The sequence below is a fragment of the Lynx rufus genome, unplaced genomic scaffold (genome assembly GCF_022079265.1).
Source record: "Lynx rufus isolate CCGP_SWC_20201006 ecotype Redwood Valley unplaced genomic scaffold, mLynRuf1.p SCAF_3, whole genome shotgun sequence".
In the NCBI taxonomy this organism is placed as follows: domain Eukaryota; kingdom Metazoa; phylum Chordata; class Mammalia; order Carnivora; family Felidae; genus Lynx; species Lynx rufus.
In genome coordinates this window covers 143,891,063-143,907,576 of record NW_025814845.1, presented here as the reverse complement: position 1 = coordinate 143,907,576, position 16,514 = coordinate 143,891,063, and the positions used below count along the sequence as shown (strand labels likewise).

General features: G+C 38.8%; 1 protein-coding gene across 3 annotated transcripts in view; it reads right to left on the bottom strand.

The window, feature by feature from the left end:
• Positions 1–16,514, bottom strand: part of CLCN3 (chloride voltage-gated channel 3) — a 97,875-nt gene that overhangs the window by 73,749 nt on the left and 7,612 nt on the right. For all 3 annotated transcript variants that reach the window (XM_047091048.1, XM_047091050.1, XM_047091052.1), the window contains exon 2: positions 11,634–11,809. In XM_047091048.1, coding sequence (XP_046947004.1) covers positions 11,634–11,793 — 160 coding nt within the window. In that variant the 5' untranslated portion in view covers positions 11,794–11,809. The remainder of the gene's footprint in view (positions 1–11,633; positions 11,810–16,514) is intronic.

The following is a 16,514-nucleotide window of genomic DNA, read 5'->3' as shown; positions in this document are numbered from 1 at the left end:
TTCATTTTTCAAGTAAGAATACTGAGAAACAGAAGTGATGACAGAGGTGCCTGGGTGGCTTTGTCAGTTAAGCATCTGACTCTTGATTTTGGCTGAGGTCATTATCTCACAGTTCACGGGTTCTAGCCACACATCAGGCTCCACACTGACAGTGCAGAGCCCGCTTCCAATCCTCTGTCCCCCCTCTCTCTCTCTTCCCCTTTCTCCCCATTCTCACTTGTTCTCTCTCTCAAAAATAAATATTAAAAAACAAAATAAAACCAAAACAGCAACCTTTTAATGAGCTTCTGCTGTGTGCATGCCAATATATTAGGTGTTGTAAGAAGGGAGGATAAAATAGGGCACCTGCTTGAGCGTCCAACTTCTGCTCAGGTCATGATCTCACAGTTTAGGAGTTTAAGCCTTGCATCAGGTTCTCTGGCAGCACAGAGTCTGCTTGAGATCCTCTCTCTCCCCCTTCTCTCTCTGCACCTCCCCGCTTCATGCTTGCTCTCTCTCAAAAATAAGCATTAGGGGCGCCTGGGTGGCGCAGTCGGTTAAGCGTCCGACTTCAGCCAGGTCACGATCTCGCGGTCCGTGAGTTCGAGCCCCGCGTCGGGCTCTGGGCTGATGGCTCAGAGCCTGGAGCCTGTTTCCGATTCTGTGTCTCCCTCTCTGTCTGCCCCTCCCCCGTTCATGCTCTGTCTCTCTCTGTCCCAAAAATAAAAATAAACGTTGAAAAAAAAAAATTCAAAAATAAGCATTAAAAAATATTTTTTTAAAAAGAAGAGAGGATAAGATAAACAGCACCTGTGGCTGCCCATGATATACTAATATCCCCTCCTCACAAAAATTTAGAAATAAGGAAAATAAGATTGCTCATCAAGAGTTAAAATATGTAGGGGCACCTGGGTGGCTCAGGTGGTTGAGCAGCCAACTCTTAATTTTGGCTCAGGTCATGATCCCAGGGTCATGAGATAGAGCCCCATGGCATGTTCTGCACACACACGCTCTTTCTCTCTCTCTCCAAAAAAAAAAAAATTTTTTTAAGTTAAAATATGTTAATCAATACATAATGAATCATCTCTAAACAAAACCATGCAGACAGAAAAATAAACGATAAAATCAACAAGATTTACTCGGACAATTATACTGGAAAAAAGTACAGCTAAACCTAGGAGGAAAGCAGACTGTAAAGAAAAAGACAAGGAAAGTCAAGAAAGCAAACACAGTATAAGCAATACAATTTACTACATAGGTGGGGCCCCCCTAGCCCAAACCTGAGAAGTCTGGTAAGGCTTTCCAGAGGGAGTGAGTTCTAATGTTAGAACCAAAGTACAAGTAATAATTGGTAAATGGGCAAAGGAAACATCTACAAAGACCTAGAGATATGACAGCCAGGCACAAGACCAACCCTAACATTTACAAGGCCCAGAGCAAGAGTACAAAGGAAGACTCATTTGCTGTATGACTAAATATTTAAAAGTCATAAACCAAGCTAACAAACTATTAAAGAAGTATGTTCTATCCTCCTACATAGACAAGTACACTTTATAATGACCTGGAAACTTCAGCTCAGTTTTATAAATCTGCAGCCAAACTACTGACAATTGGAAAACACTGCAAAGCGTGAAGAAAAATTAAAAGCACCCAAATTCCATCACCAAGAGAAAATTCATTATTTTGATGTATTTCCCTCCAAAGTTTGTGTCTACATGTGTATATAATATTTTAAGAGAAAAGACATCACATTATATACATAGATTCTGCCCTTTTAATATAAGCGCTTGCACTCTTATAGCTTATATGATACAACAAATTACCTTATTCAGTTACTCAATGTGTGTTTTACAGCTGGCTTATCTTAAAAGTTCTCAATGTGTAGTCAAGTGTGTTCTATAGACCCAGGAAGATCCCCAAGATCTTTTTCAGGAGGTTTATAAGGTTGAAACATTTTCATAATAATACATGTATTAATATTTAAATGAAACATTTGTATCAGTTTCCTACTGCTAATGTAACAAATTACCACAAACTTTGTGGTTTAAAACAATACTTTATTCTGTTATAGGTCTGAAAGTCAGAAGTCTAAAATCAAGGATCTGCTGAGCTATGTAGCTTCTGGAGGCACCATTAGTATAGACAATTATTTATGATATTCTGGAATTTTAGAGTATCCTGGGTAGATGGGTTGTATAGAAGGTTCCAGAAGTCATCAACATGTGTGCGTGTGTGTGCACCTGTGTGTTTATTTACTTTTAATTAATTTATTTATTTCGTTGAGGGTTTCGTATACATTAGATAACAATGATTTTAGAATTATCTTTTGGAATTGTAACAGAGCTATTTATTTATTTACATTCAGCTAGTCTTCCTTCAGAAACTGAAGGACCTAAACAAAGCCTAAGACTGAATAGAAAGCACTAGAATGCCTCTTAATGAAAAGTGGAGGTTGGGCATCTTTTCTGAAAATATTTTGTACCTGCCCCAGAAGATTAAGCCCAATATACAATATATCCAAAGGGAAAAGAACACAGAAGAAAACAGAAATAGCTACCATACGCTGAGTTCTTACCATGAGCTACTTACTATGCTAACGATCCTATATACATTATTTATGTGCTAAGGTTTCCACATACACTTAGTTCTCAGAGCAATCATTTAGTGAGTACTACTGTTCTTCAAAGAGGGAAAAACAAAGGCATAGAGAGGCTAAGTGACTTGCAGAGACAGTAACTGGCAGAGCCAGGATGTAAACTCAGGTCTACAACCTAAAAGTCACTGAACATAACAGATTTTTATTCAACACGTATGCCAGAACATCAGTACTCTCCAGTGATTATTTTTTTGGTATACTAAAAAGTCATGAAAGAATATTTAATAACCAACTGCTTGTCAACTTCCATGCTGCCCAGATACTGAGCAGACACAGAAATAAATAAGCTCTTCCCTCTGACATCTGCCCTAGCCCCTGAGAATAGATCATGGCTTCCACCTCTTGTAGGATGTTCCCCTTCCAACCACTGTTAACAGGACCACGCTAGCTATGCTGAAAGAAAGGATATCACTACCTTACCAAAGGACATTCACTGTCTCAGAACGTAATACCTTTTCTTAATGCTGAGACTTCATGTATTATCTCTCTTTCTAGAACACTATGCAATTCTAAAGGGGTCAAAATAATATCCTTTTTCTTTGAAGTGTAACATCTAAAATCTGTACCACCCAATTTAACACTTAGTTGCTGTCAACTGTTGTTCCATATCTGGTACCTTCAACTAGACTAACCTCGAGGACAGAATCTACATGGAAAACAACAATGACTGCTTACCCTATAATACTCCAATTTCAATGTTTTTATTTATTTATTATTTTTTTGAGACAGAGAGACAGAGTATGAGCAGGGGAGGGGCGGAGAGAGAGGGAGACACAGAATCCGAAGCAGGCTCCAGGCTCTGAGCTGTCAGCACAGAGCCTGACGCGGGGCTCGAACCCACGGACCGTGAGATCATGACCTGAGCTGAAGTCGGAGGCTTAACCGACTGAGCCACCCAGGCGCCCCAGTTTCTTCCTTGCTAACAGAATTTTTATTTTGTTTGGTTGGCAATGTGTCTACTTCCAAGGAACAAATTATGATTGCTCAAACCAGTCAGAAATCCCATTCCTCTTCATCAGTGATCGGTCTATATGTATTGGTACATGACCCAATTGCAGCCAGTGATATAAGAAGTCTACTGATAGAGTTCTAGGAACATTATCTTCTCTAATAAAAAAGAGAACATGGGGCGTCTGGGTGGCTCAGTCAGTTAAACATCCGACTTTGGCTCAGGTCATGATCTCACAGTTCGTGGGTTCGAGCCCCGCGTCAGGCTCTGTGCTGACAGTTCAGAGCCTGGTGCGTACTTCAGATTCTGTGTCTCCCTCTCTCTCTGCACCTACCCCGCTCTACCCTCCTTCCCTCCCTCTCTCTCTTTCTCTCAAATAATAAACATTAAAAAAAAATTTTTTTTAAATCTTTTTTTATACCCTCACCCCTTCCTTCTTACTTGGTACTCTCTTCTATTGAAAACTACAAATTTGGTACTCTCTCCTATTGAAAACTACAAATAAAGACATCATCAATACTTGATGATAATGTGGAAAGATGGAAAGAGGTCCTCCTAGGTCATTTTACTTCCCTGAGTTAATCCTCTATCCCACATAAAGGGGCCAAAAAGCTACTTCAACGTAGAAAAATGGGTATGCTATTAAATTTTACCTGATTTTCCAAATTACAAATATAGGTGTTTATCTGGCCTATAACTTCATAATTAAAATTAGGAAAAAACGCATTAGTGATGAAGACAGCAAATGATAAATAATAACAAAATACTGTATTTACTAAAAAAAAAAAAAAAAAAGAAAAAAAAAATCAAAGAACACCCAAAACAGCCAGAAAGCATACAGGTGCCAAAATTCTAGGAAAAAAAGTGAAAAAGGTAAACCCAACAGTCTCAACCACTTTTTGCCCATGAGCCATTTCCTGATTTATAAGTATAGAGACTGAGAACTCCAACAGAAAATGAAAGTGAGGAGCTCTTGCCAGTCTTATGGGGTCAAGTAGACAAAATAGACAAAATTTGAAGTTCAGATTCACCAACATGGCCTTGAACATTCCAATATCCTGGAGAAAAGAGTCAGAACAGATCATTCTATAATACTTTTCCCCAAAAATATTTTTGTTCCTAGATTTTGTAAGCAAGAGGCTGAGAATCTAAGCAAAAAGTGGTTAAGAAACTAAAACGATTAGCCAAGCTGTCAGTAGTCTTAAAATGCCAGGGAGATAAAAACTAAACTTCAGCACCCACCAAAGAGAAGGAGTCTTGTAAACACACCAAGCTTTCCACTAAAATCCTCAAGGGCTATGCCCTAAAAATAAAGTAAGTCAAAATACAGACTAACTCACAAAAAGTCTGAAACCACACTGCTAATTCTCTTGATCTTTGATGAGATCAATGTAATTTGCTCCTAGTCTACCTGTGTGCCCAGAAAAAAATTAATTACACTATGGTGAAGATATCACCAGCATCTGTAATTTTATGTATACAATATCTAGCATTCAATCAAAAATTACAAAGCACACCTGAAGCTAGAGCCAAAAGACTAGAAAAACAAGGGAAAAAACTGGCAATAGAAACAGACCCAAAGGTCTGTGTAGAATATTCAGATATGGACTTTAAACAAATGATTAATATGTTCCAAAAGAGAAGAGAATTTTTCCCAGAGTACAGAAATCTATAAAAACTATCTAATGGAAATGCAGTGATTAAGAAATAACTGATATTCAAAACTTGATAGAAAACAATGAGATACCAACACACACCTGTTACAACAGCTAAAATCTAAACTATTGACAACACCAAATGGTGACATGTATGTGGAGCAACAGGAACTCTCTCATTCACTCCTGGTGGGAATACAAATGGTATAGCCACTTTATTTGTTTTTAATTTATATTTGTTAATGTTTTTATTTTTGAGAGAGAGACAGAGACGGAGACAGAGCATGAGCAGTGGAGGGGCAGAGAGAGAAGGAGACACAGAATCCAAAGCAGCTCCAGGCTCCGAGCTGTCAGCACAGAGCCTGACACGGGGCTTAAACCCACGAACCGCAAGGTCATGATCTGAGTCAAAGTCAGATGCTTAATTGACTGAGCCACTCAGGCGCCCCACTTTAAAAGACAGTTTGGCAGTTTCTTACAAAACTAAATATACTCTTACCATATGATCTAGTTATTGTTTTGCTTGTATTTAAAAGAGGTGAAATATCCAAATGAAAAAGAAAAAGAAGATGTAAAGCGAAGAGTATAAAGATATGCAAGGATCTCAGAGAAAAGATCTAACACATTAAATTGGAGTCCTGAAAGGAGAGGAGAGAGAGAATGGCAGTTACATTTGAGGACACACTGGTCAAAATTATCCAAAGATTAAAAAAAAAAAAGGGGGGGGAGGGGAAGAAAAATCAAGTCACAATTCAGGAGGCTCTAATAACCCCAGCCAGGATAAATACAAAGAAAACCACACTTAAGCAACTTTGGTTAAGCTTCTGAAAGACAAGAAGAAAAGCAACCAAAAGGGGAAAAGAATAAAACTGATAGCTGACCTTTCAAGAGAAATAAAAGAAGGCAAATGATACCAGAATTATATCTCTAAAGTGTTCAAAGAGGCTCAGTCAGTTAAGCTTCCAACTTCGGCTCAGGTCATGATCTCATGGTTCGTGAGTTGGAGCCCTGCATTGGGCTCTGTGCTGACAGCTCAGAACCTGGAGCCTCCTTCAGATTCTGTGTCTCCCTCTCTCTCTGCCTTTCCGTCACTCACGCTCTGTCTCCCTCTGTCTCTCAAAAATAAATAAACATTAAAAATTTTAAGTGTTCAAAGAAAATGACTATACATCTGGAAATATATAACTACAAATATATCTTTTTAAAAAAATTTTTAATGTTTTATTTTATTATTGAGAGACAGAGGGAGACAGAGCATGAACACGGGAGGGGCAGACAGATGGGGAGACACAGAATCTGAAGCAGGCTCCAGGCTCTGAGCCAACAGCAGAGTCCAATGCAGGGCTCGAACTCACAAACCGCAAGATCATGACCTGAGCTGAAGTCGGACGCTTAACCGACTGAGCCTCCCAGGAGCCCCGAACCACAAATATATCTTACAAAAATAAAGAGGAAACAAAAACTTTTGAAACACTGAATAAATTTATTGCTAGGTTAGTAATGAAAGGAAATATCAATGAGAGTTCTTCAGGAATAAAGATAACTAACCCAGACAGATATATGAAAATACAGTATAAAATGAAGAGCAATAGAAAAAGTGAAGACGTAGCTAAATCTAAGTAGATATTGACATAAAACAATTATAACGTCTTGTGAAGTTTAAAATATACGAAGTGGGGGCGCCTGGGGGGCTCAGTCGGTTAAGCATCCAACTGAGGCCCAGGTCATGATCTCATGGTCTGTGAGTTCCAGCCCCGCGTTGGGCTCTGTGCTGACAGGTCAGAGCCTGGAGCCTGCTTCGGCTTCTGTGTCTCCCTCTCCTTCTGCCCCTCCCCCTCTCATACTCTGTCTGTCTCTCTCTCAAAAATAAATAAACATTAAAAAAATTGTTTTAAATAAAACAAAATATATGAAGAGGGGTGCCTGGGTGGCTCAGTCGGTTGAATGTCTGACTCGTGATTTCGGCTCTGTCATGATCTCACAGTTCAGTTACTGGGTTTGAGCCCCATGCCGGCTCTGCACTGACAGCACACAGCCTGCTTGGGATTCTCTATCTCCCTCTCTCTCTGCCCATTCCCTGCTTGTTCTCTCAAAAATAAGTAAACAGAAAACAAATAAATAAAATATATGAAGAATTAAAATAGACAACAACAGAACAAAAAGTGGGAGGGGGATAAAATGAGGTAAAATACCCTAAGGTCCTTGCATTTTCCACAAAGTGGTAAAAGTATTAATTTATAGAACTAAAAAGTTAAGAGTGCATGTTATAATCTCTAGAGTAATGCACCAAACAATAATAAGACAGCATGTAACTAACAAAGTACTGGGAGGAACAGAAAGAAATAGAGAAAAAAGAACAACTATGACAAACAGAAAACAATAAAGACAACAGATTTGAACTCAAATATATCAGTGATTACATTAAGTTTGAGTAAACTATATGGACCACAAGTCAATAAAACACCAATATGAAAAACAAAACTCATATATAAGCTGAGTTTTGGCGTAAGAAGAGACAAGAATTTCAATGTAATGGAGTATAAAGTTCAAAAACAGACCTACAGAAACATACCCACTTGATAAAGATGTCACTGCAGTATACAGGAGAATGGCAGGTTTTTTCAATAAATGGTGCTGGATCAACTACTCATCCATACGGAAAAAATGAATCTAAACCTTTAACTTACATCATACATAAAAATTAGTTGCAAGGTACATTATAAATCTAAATGTGAAAGACACAGAAAAAAAATAAAACTTCTAGAAGAATATCAGAGGATATATTCATGATCTTGAGGTATGGGAAGAGATTACAAAATAGATTACAAAAAAGACAAAGAATAAAGGAAAAGATTAACTGGATTTCTTTAGAATTGATGGCATCTTCATCAAAAGATTCCATTAAGAATGTAAAAAGGGGGCGCCTGGGTGGCGCAGTCGGTTAAGCGTCCGACTTCAGCCAGGTCACGATCTCGCGGTCGGTGAGTTCGAGCCCCGCGTCAGGCTCTGGGCTGATGGCTCAGAGCCTGGAGCCTGTTTCCGATTCTGTGTCTCCCTCTCTCTCTGCCCCTCCCCCGTTCATGCTCTGTCTCTCTTTGTCCCAAAAATAAATTAAAAACGTTGAAAAAAAAAAAAGAATGTGAAAAGGCAGGAGCACCTGGGTGGCTTGGTCGGTTAAGCGTCCGACTTCAGCTCAGGTCATGATCTCGCGGTCCGTGAGTTGGAGACGCGCGTCGGACTCTGTGCTGACAGCTCAGAGCCTGGAGCCTGTTTCGGATTCTGTGTCTCCCTCTCTCTCTAACCCTCCCCTGTTCATGCTCTGTCTCCCTGTCTCAAAAATAAATAAACGTTAAAAAAAAAAAAATGTGAAAAGGCATACCAGAATGAGAGAGGACATTTGCAATATATATATCTGATAAAGGACTTTTTTTTAAACTTTTTTTTTAACGTTTATTTATTTTTGAGACAGGGAGAGACAGCATGAATGGGGGAGGGTCAGAGAGAGAGGGAGACACAGAATCCGAAACAGGCTCCAGGCTCTGAGCTGTCAGCACAGAGCCCGACGCGGGGCTCGAACTCACGGACCGCGAGATCATGACCTGAGCTGAAGTCGGACGCCCAACCAACTGAGCCACCCAGGCGCCCCGCTGATAAAGGACTTTTAATCAGAATGCATAAAGCATTCATAAAATGGGCAAAAATATCAAACTGGCACTTTAAAAGAGGTAGTCTAAAAAACCCATAAACATGCAAAAATGTATTTAACTCATAAGCCTTCAGGGGCGCCTGGGTGGCTCAGTCGGTTGAGCATCCGACTTCGGCTCAGGTCATGGTCTCACAGTTGGTGAGTTCGAGCCCCGTGTAGGGCTCTCTGCTGACAGCTTGGAGCCTGGAGCCTGCTTTGGATTCTGCATCTCTCTCTTTCTCTGCCCCTCCCCTGCTCGTGCTCTCTTTCTCTCTCAAAAATAAATAAACAGGGGCGCCTGGGTGGCTCAGTCGGTTAAGCATCCGACTTCGGCTCAGGTCATGATCTTGCGGTCCGTGAGTTCGAGCCCCGCGTCGGGCTCTGTGCTGACAGCTCAGAGCCTGGAGCCTGTTTCGGATTCTGTGTCTCCCTCTCTCTGACCCTCCGCCGTTCATGCTCTGTCTCTCTCTGTCTCAAAAATAAATAAATGTTAAATAAATAATTAAATAAATAAATAAATAACATTAAAAATTTTTAATTTTTTTAAATAAAAAAATAAAAAAATAAACAAACTCAAAAGCCTTCAGATAAATGTAAAATTAAGACCAAAATGTGAGAATACTGCACCCACACTAGAATAGCGAATTTTCTTTTTTAACTGAGAATATCAAGTATTGGTGAAAATGTGGAACAACTAGAACTTTCACACACTGCTGGTAGAATGAATATGCTACAACTACTTCGGAACCACCTTTCACAGTATCTAGTAATACTGAAATCCACATACTCTGTCAACTAAGAGTTCCATTCCAAGGTATAAGTCCCAGAGAACTGTGTATATAATGTGCACTAAAATACAGGTAAATGAAAATTCATAAAAGCATTATTACTGAGAGCCAAAATCTGTAAGAAAAAAAACCCTTAAATGTCCACCAACAATATATGATGAACAGAACAAATTGCAGCATGTGTACACAATGATACTATGTGGCACTGAAAATAATCAATTACTGCTATATTCAGCAACATAAATGAATCTCAAAACATAAATTAATGACACCAGACACAAAAGAGTATAAACAGTATAATTCCATTTGTATAAAATTAAATACCTGTAAAACTAATAGATAGAAGTCAAAATAATAGTCACCTGTGAAACTGGAAGGAGGAACAAGGGAGAATTCTGAAGTGGTAATATTTTATTTATTTTATTTATTTTGTTTGAGAGAGAGAGACAGAGAGAGAATGCAAGCAGAGGAGAGGAACAGAGGGAGAGAGAATATCTCAAGCAGACTCTGTGCTCAGCACAGAGCCCGACCCAGGGATCAATCCCACAACCCTGGGATCATGACCTGAGCCGAAATTAAGAGTCAGCCACTTAACAGACTGAGCCACCCAGGCCTCAGTTATGTTTTATTTTTTAATGAGGGATAGTTATATGTGTATTCACTTTGTAAAATCTCCACGCTTATAATCTGATGATTGTTGTGATGGTTAATTTTACATGTCAACTTCACAGAGCTAAGGGATGCCTAGATAGCTGGTAAAACATTATTTTTATGTGCTCCTGTGAGAGTCTTTCCAGAAGAGATTAGTGTTTGATTCAGTAGACTTAAAAAAGGCACCCTACAATCCAAGTAGGCATCATGCAATCAGTTGAGAATGTGAATAGAACAAAAAGGCAGAGGAAAGGTGATATTGCTCATTGCTTGACATGGGACATCTATCTTCTGCCTTTGGACATTAACACTTCTGGATGTGGGGCCTTGGCACACACCACTGGCTACCCTGGTTCTCAGGCCTCTGGGTTTAGACTAGAAATACACCCGCTTTCCTGGGCTTCCAATTTGCAGATGACAGATTGTAGAACTCAGCCTCCACAAACATGAGAGGCAATCCTTCATAATAAATCACTTTCTGGGTATCTATCCTATTAGGTTCTATTTCCCCGAGGATTCCAATTACAGTTGCATACATCTCCATATTATGTTACATTTAAATTTTTAAGTTTACCCATATACAAGGTTTTCTTTTGGGGATAATGAAAATGTTTTGGAACTAGATAAAAGTGGTAATTGCACAACACTGTGAATGTGTTAAATGCCAATGAACTGAATACTTTTTTTAAGTTTATTTATTTGAAAGAGAGAGAGAGAGTGTGCAAGCAGGGGAAGGACAGAGAGAGACGAGAGAAAGAATCCCAGGCAGGCTCCACACTCTCAGCTCAGAGCCAGACATAGGGCTTGAACTCACAAACTGAGATCATGACATGAGCTGAAACCAAGCATCGGACACTTAAATGAGCCATCCATCCGCCTCTGAAAGCTTTAAAATGGTTACATTATATGAACGAACGCAATTAAAAAATAAAAAAAGCTACCCAAAAACTCAACCTCAATAAAATAATGTATATATTTATTAGTGGACATTACTACAAACATTAAAAGTTATAATGACAGGGGCGCCTGGGTGGCGCAGTCGGTTAAGCGTCCGACTTCAGCCAGGTCACGATCTCGCGCTCCGTGAGTTCGAGCCCCGCGTCAGGCTCTGGGCTGATGGCTCAGAGCCTGGAGCCTGCTTCCGATTCTGTGTCTCCCTCTCTCTCTGCCCCTCCCCCGTTCATGCTCTGTCTCTCTCTGTCCCAAAAATAAATAAACGTTGAAAAAAAAAAATTTTTTTTAAAAAAAAAAGTTATAATGACAAACTTACCAACTGCTGTGTCACCATCTAACAAATTGTCATCTTCAGAAGTTTGAAAGTCCATAATAACACCTACTCCATCTAAAAGCTCCTCATCACTACTTGCACTTGTTATACTGTTGTAGCTGTTTCTATAGTATCCTCTATGGAACAGCTGCTCAGACTCCATTTAGCTCTCTGATTATCTGAAAAAAGAGGAAAAAGTAGTTTTAACATTTTCCCAGCGTATTATAAAAATCACCTAGTTTAACATAACAAAAAGAAATTTCTGATCTCTGTATTAAAAAAATACTAAGTTCACTCACTGTAACAATAGCTCACTCTACTAAGTCTTTTGGGATGATTTATTAATTCTATTCTCACTATGCAGCTACAAAAAAGAACAAAGAATTTCTTCATGTAGTGATACAAAACAAACTGCAAGATCAGTTGTTAAGTTAAAAAATTACAAAGAAGTGTTTTAGGTATACCACAATATATATGGGGGGGCAGTTATCCAAAAAAAGCAGGGGAGAGGGTATGGGGAAGAGGAAGAAAAACAGTACATAATGGCTTGTGTAAATATAGATGATCACTGGAGCGATTTCCAAGAAAAGTTGCCTACAGGAGAAAGGAACAAAATGGCTAAAGTACTAGGTCTAAAAGGCAAATTCTTTGTCTCTTTTGAGTATTTTACTAAATCCAAGTACTAATTTTAAAATGGTGTAATTTGGGGCACCTGGGTGGCTCAGTCAGTTAAGCGTCTGACCTTGGCTCAGGTCACTATCTCATGGTTCATGAGTTTGAGCCCTGCATCAGGCTCTCTGCTGTCAGCACAAAGCCCTGTTTGGATCCTCTGTCCCCCCTGCTCTCTGCCCCTTTCCTGCTCATGCTGATGAATACCTGTGCACTCTCTTGCTCTCAAAAAAAAAAAAATAAAATAAAATAAAATGCTGTAATTGTTTTTAATGTTTATTTTGAGAGAGACAGATAGACAGAGTGTGAGTGGGGAAGGGACAGAGAGAGAGGGAAATACAGAATCTGAAACAGGCTCCAGCCTCTGAGCTGTCAGCACAGAGACCAATGCAGGGCTCGAACTCATGAACCATGAGATCACAACCTGAGCCAAAGTCGGATGCTTAACTGAGCCACCCAGGTGCCCCTAAAATGCTGTAATTTAAATTTTTTTAATATTAATTTCATTCTCCTTTCATTATTTTATTTTTTAATGTTTTTATTTTTAATTTTCAGGAGAGAGAGACACACAGTGTAAGTGGGTTAGGGGCAGACAGAGGAAATACGGAATCTGAAGCCCGTTCCAGGCTCTGAGCCGTCAGCTAGAGCCCAATGTGGGGCTTGAACTCGTGAACTGCAAGAGCATGACCTTAGCTGAAGTCGTTCACTCAACCAACTGAGCCATCCAGGCACCCCCTCCTTTCATCATTTTCAAATTTAAATCACAATTTTCATTTTTTCAAAGCAGATAATACTAAACATACTTATGTTTTCATTGTTCTTACTCTAAAAACAGTATTGCTCTTAAATTGTTTGATTTTTAAAATACATCTACTTACTTGCTCAATATCTAAATGGAGAGTGCAAAACATTACCAATAAACTTGAAAGGTTCATGTGTGGGACTTGAAGGATACAGTCATAAAAGCAGTCAAACCAGTAAGCCTTGTAAAACAAGAACTTAATAGGTATGTCGTAATAAGTACATATGAAAATAAAAGATAATGGCACTAAGCATACTCCAATCCTAGTGCCGAATTCTTTCTTTTTTTTTAGGTAGGCTCCAAGAGTCACATGCTCTACTAAATGAGCCAGCCAGGTGCCCCTTTAGTGTTGAATTTTAATACTGAAGACTTGAAGTGTTTTAAGACAATCTCTTGTCCTCAGTAAACTGTCCTTCTGCACAGGGAAAAATAAACTCAAAGAGCTATAACAATTAAAATTATTTGTAGAGATTGTACACTTCTTTTGAGAAAAATAAAACATTGCTAAAAAACTATTTTTAACAGATTTGTAAGTTTCCTAACTTCAAGACTACTTTAGAGAAGGTGAAGTTTTGAGAACTCCTTGAGAGCATGTCTCTATTCTCAGCATCTGGCATAGTCATTGGTACATAATATATAAATAATAAATATAAAATGTCAAATTGTTTATTCAGTCAATGAGGTAAAAAAGGTAAAAAACTGAAATGTATTCAGTTTTCAATAAACAAATGCTCTCTACAACAGTACTAATCTGGCCCTGGGAGAATAACCAAAGATTTAGCACATGGATTACAAAGAAAACTTGCATAGTTATTGCTTTGCAACTTCATTAATGTTTTATAGTTATCTCTACCAAAGACAGCCTGTTATAACTTACTGAGATTTGTGTGTACTAATTAAAGCAAGAGTTTTATATCTAAGGTAAATGTTGGAATAGTTTGAAAATAACTATTCATGCAAAGAACTTTGCAGGGTCCATAAGGCAATCAAATTAAATATTGTGGCTCTTGAGTAAATAGCCAAAAGCCTTTTAAAAAAATAAGCATGAATCATTTTAATTTTGATGTATCAAAGCCTGTATGCTAATATTTTGGAATGAATACAAACATTCTGTTCATTACTTCTTTACCTCATGATCAGACTAGAAGGGCTTAAGACATGTGATAACACACATCAATGAACGTTAGTTAGAGGCTACATATCACTAAGAAATCCCTAAAATAATTAAACATTTCTGTGTACTGGGACCTCAATCAGCAATTCCAAGGTATCTCCTTCATTTCCGTAAAAGTCCTCAAAAACCAGTAAGTGATAACTGGAAACTTAACACTTACAAAATGCTTAAAAAACTTAATTTCACTAATACCTCTGAGACATCTAGCCTCTACACCTTTCTTTATAACAAGAGTGTCTAAAATTCTGTAGTAGTTGGGGTTCCTGGGTGGCTCAGTCGGTTGGATGTCTGACTTCGGCTCAGGTCATGATCTCACAGTTTGCAAGTTCGAGCCCCACGTCGGGCTCTGTGCTGACAGCTCAGATCAAGGAGCCTGCTTTGGATTCTATGTCTCCCTCTCTCTCTGCTCCTATCCCACTCACGCTTTGTCTCTCTCTGTCTCAAAAATAAATAAAACATTAAAAAAAATTTTTTTAAATAAAATTCTGTAGTAGCATAAAGGAAACACACAGAAGAAATCTGGATACCAAGGATATCCAGATGATTTTTAAGTTCTAAACCCAATTCCCAGCCTTGCCTACCAAAGGCTGTTAAACCACAATATGGCAGCTGAAATTCTGCATATTTAAAAAAATGAAAACAATACTACAAAGTGATCTTGTCCTTTTTAATTGTCAAAAAATACATTTAAAGTCATTTCAAAACATAATAGACAAACAGTGGTCTGTGAATATATTCTTGCAGTTATGAGGACTGGAGATAACCTATGAAAATCTCCAGGGATAAAGCCTGGTGTATTGCACTAAATTCCTAAATGATCTATGTACAATCACCTTGACCACTCTAATCTGATCTCCATACTATAGCCATCATGGTCTTTTCTGAAAGCAAGTCTGATCAGTAATCTCTCCACACTCCATGGATTAAAGCCTCAGTCACTTCTCACCAACTTTAGCAGACAAACTCTTAAACCTAGCAGACAAAAGCCCTGCAGCCTGGCCTCTGCCTAGTTCTCTAGCTTCACTTTGAAGCATGTACTTCTTGCAGTCCTCTAGATTGACTGATCTTCCTCAGTCCTAACTAGGCTGTTTCCTGTCTTACAGCTTCCTCAGCTTGGAACATACCCTTTTCTCCCCACCTAATTAACTTTCCTACTCATTCTTCACATCTATTTAACAAACTCTTAAATAGGAGCACCTGAGTGGCTCAGTCTGTTAGGCGTCGGACTTTTGATTTCAGCTCAGGTCATGATCTCACCATTTATGGGTTCAAGCCCCATATCAGGCTCTGCACTGGCAGTGTGGAGTCTGCTTGCGATTCTCTGTCTCCCTCTCTCTCTGCCCCTCCCTCACCTGTGCATGTGAGCACACTTTCTCACAAATAAACATTAAAAAAAACAACTTTTTTTAAAGTTTATTTATCTTGAGAGAGAAAGAGACAGTGCTAGTGGGGAGGGGCAGAGGGAAAGGGAGAAAAAGAATCCCAAGCAGGCTCTGTGCTGCCAGCACAGAGCCTGGCATACGGCTCGAACCCACAAAACCATGAGATCATGACCTAAGCTGAAACCAAGAGCCACATGCTTAACCAGCTGAGTCACCCAGGCACCCTCCCCCCACCCCCCAAAAAAACCTCTTAAACAGTTTATTACATGTTCAGCATTAACCTTAACATGACAAAAATTAACTGGTTTATACTTGTATTAAATATAATCACCCTAAAGGTTAGGTACTATTATTTTCCTCATTTAACAGATGAGGAAACTGAGGCACAGAGTTTAAATAACTTACCCAAAGTCATGCAACTAATAAAGAAAGCCTCTCTGACCTACTTAGTACCTGGGCAAATCTCCCTAAACTAGGTCAAATTTTCACTGTTAGCTCTTAATTCTCTCCTTTATATCATTTACTACAGTTGTAATATTATACTTATTTACATGATTATTTAATGTCTGTCTTCCCAACTAGAATATATCGTGAGATCTGGCACAGTGTCCATTTCTGTTCAATATTCCATAATCGATGGTCATTAGCATCGTACCTAACACATATTAAGTGTTCAGTATTTTTTTATTCAACTTTTTGAAATAATTCTGATTTCACATGCAGTTGTAAAATATCATACAGAGATATCTTGTGTACCCTTTACTCAGCTTCTGCTAATGGTAACATCTTGCAAAACTACAGAAAATCACAACCCAAATACTGACATTGATGGTACAATCAAGATACAGAACATGTTG